The 2,502-nt window shown below is 47.4% G+C and overlaps 1 protein-coding gene across 1 annotated transcript in view; it reads left to right on the forward strand.

Moving 5' to 3' along the window:
- The window catches only part of LOC103770184 (transmembrane protein 110-like), a gene marked incomplete at both ends in the record, with an annotated part of 16,080 nt that extends 15,133 nt beyond the window's left edge, over positions 1-947 (forward strand). Inside the window, one exon of the mRNA XM_008937433.1 lies at positions 831-947. Within this exon, the coding sequence (XP_008935681.1) occupies positions 831-947 (117 nt within the window). The remainder of the gene's footprint in view (positions 1-830) is intronic.
- Between the last annotated feature and the right edge of the window lie 1,555 nt (positions 948-2,502).

Genomic DNA, 2,502 nt, shown 5'->3' on the forward strand with positions numbered 1-2,502 from the left:
AGGAATGCCCTAAAGCCCCTATAGGATGGCTGGTCAGGGGTGACTTTTGGCAACCTACCCATCTAATGATTTGACTAGACTTCAGATTGTGTTACAGCATGACAAGGTGTTCAGGTGGCCCAGAACTATTGATCTTTGCAAAACTAGCTTGGTGAAACTTCTTGAAAGCTCACCTTGGTCCTGGTTCCCCTGATTCTGAGTGATCCTTGGCCTGCTGCTTGGTTCCTGCTAAAAGGGGAAGTGAGAAGAAGGTGTTAATGTTCAGATTTCCCCTTGGACAAGGAGGGATTCAAAGTCTCTTCAGTTTATACCATGAGCATGACAGTGGATGCAACATTGGCAAAGTTGGGTTTGCCTGTTTGTGCTCCCAGTTTTCTCCCCACCCCAGATGGCACTTCCTTATTGGAAGGCAAACTCTGGTTCTCAAAGGAGTGACCAGGGACTGATGCAGATAGAGCAGATAAACCTGGAATGGAGTTTGTTTGAAGAGTGTTTTTATTCCTGGTGGAAACCTGGCCTGTTGTGGTGGTTGTATCATTTTGAGGGTTTAGTGGTAGGTTTTGGGGTGTGTGTTTTATGCTTGTTTGGTTTTTTTGTTCTGTTTGTTTTTTTCATTGGGTCTTCAAGTATGGAATCAATAGGATTGATGTGAGAAGGGACCTCAGGAATTTGACTCTTCCAACCCCTATGGTTGCACTTGATGCAGGGTTAAGTTAGATATTAAGTTAGGCTGAAAATCTGGAGAAACCAAAAGGAGAAGAAATAGCTGTGATAGAATGACTTTGTATCTGGCCTCTGCAACCTATTTATGTACCTTCTTTCTCCCCAAGGCTGTCATGTTCTGGGTTGTGGACAGCTTGATCATGAGGAAATATAAGCAGAAGGATACCCTGGACATCAATGGATCCATAGAAGCTCCTCAGGCTAGGAGGACTGAGGAATCCCAGGTAAGACCAAAGATGTCCTGTGTTTGAGACCACACTGCAAGCTTGTGGCATGATCTGTGTGCTTCACCACAGTTGTGCCACATGCTGTCATGCTGCCTTAGGCCTAGGGTGATGCCTCATGCTTGTGAGGGATGACTGAGGTCAACAGAGGGATGTTTTCTGGGATGATTTGACCCTGACTAACAAAGAGCGATGTTATAACCTACAAAGTGTTGCTGAAATATCGTCCTAAATTGTGACAGTATCTTGTGAGGGATGAGTTGGCTCTTGCACTAACTTGTGTGGGTATGTTGGAGTGCCAGGCTGAAGCTGGTGGGTACCTTTGCACCATCTCTTTCAACTTGCCCATTTTTAATTGTAATTTATCTTAATTTTAAATCATCTGAATCACAGAATGGTGGGGGTTGAAAGGGACCTCTGGAGATTTAATCCAACCCCCCTGCTAAAGCAGTCACCCAGAGTAGATTGCCCAGGATCACATCCAGGTGGGTTTTGAAAGCTTCCAGAGGAGGAGACTCCACAACCTCTCTGGGCAGCCTGGCACACTCACAGGAAAGAATTTTTTCCTTATGTTCAGGTGGAACCTCCTGGGTTCCAGTTTGTACCTGTTGCTGGGCATCACTGGAAAGAATCTGGTCCTGTCCTGTCCTTTTGACCCCCACCATTTAGGTATTGATAAGCATTGAGAAGATCCTTTCTCAGTCTTCTCTTCTCCAGGCTGAACAGCCCCAGGGCTCTCAGCCTTTTGTCAGCACATAAATGTTATAGTTCCCTCATGATCTTTGTAGCTCTCCACTGGACTGTCTCCAGTAGCTCCTTGTCTCTGATGATGGTCCCTTATCTGTAGGAAGCTGTATTTTGTGTAGTCTGAGCTTGACACTTAAAATTTATGGGAGAGAAGTTCTCCAGTCCCAGCAGACTTTGTTCTTGTTAGTGACACATGGTTTGCTGGGTGCATGGTATCTATGCTTCTCATCAGCTTTTGGGCAGAGACCACAACCTGAGTGCCTGGGTTGAATTCCCTTCCTTCCCCTGGCACCCAGCCCCTCTTTCAAAGTGCTCTGTGTACAACTGCTGATACCCTGAGGTTTGCTGGCAGGACTTGCTGAGATAAGAGCTCCTGGCAGTCACAGGCTGGCTCCTGGAGTAGCCTCTGCTGAGGAATTTGGGATGAACAGAAATAGCTCTTGCTTTGAGAGCTCTTTTATAGAGTCACTCTGCTCTCTTGCTGATTGTGGGATGACCAGCTACTGGTGACCCTGCAATGCATGCAGAGGTGATGGTATTCATGGTGTTTGACAGGCTGCACAGCAGTGGTGGCTTCCACAGCTCAAGGGTGCAGTGGGGAAGCAGCTGCCACTCATGGGGATGCAACCTCCCTCTGGCAGGATGGGCAGGCAGATGGGAGCAGCTGTTGAGACACAAGTCAATCCTCCTGGCCCAGCCTCCAGATAAGCTGTTGTAGCTTGGCAAGGCCACGAGAAACACATGGACAGTGTCCCAGGGGCTTTACTGGGTGGTGTCTGGTGGGGCAGCCTCAAGAAACCTTTTATTG

The sequence above is a fragment of the Merops nubicus genome, unplaced genomic scaffold (genome assembly GCF_000691845.1).
Source record: "Merops nubicus isolate BGI_N331 unplaced genomic scaffold, ASM69184v1 scaffold10873, whole genome shotgun sequence".
Lineage (NCBI taxonomy): Eukaryota > Metazoa > Chordata > Aves > Coraciiformes > Meropidae > Merops > Merops nubicus.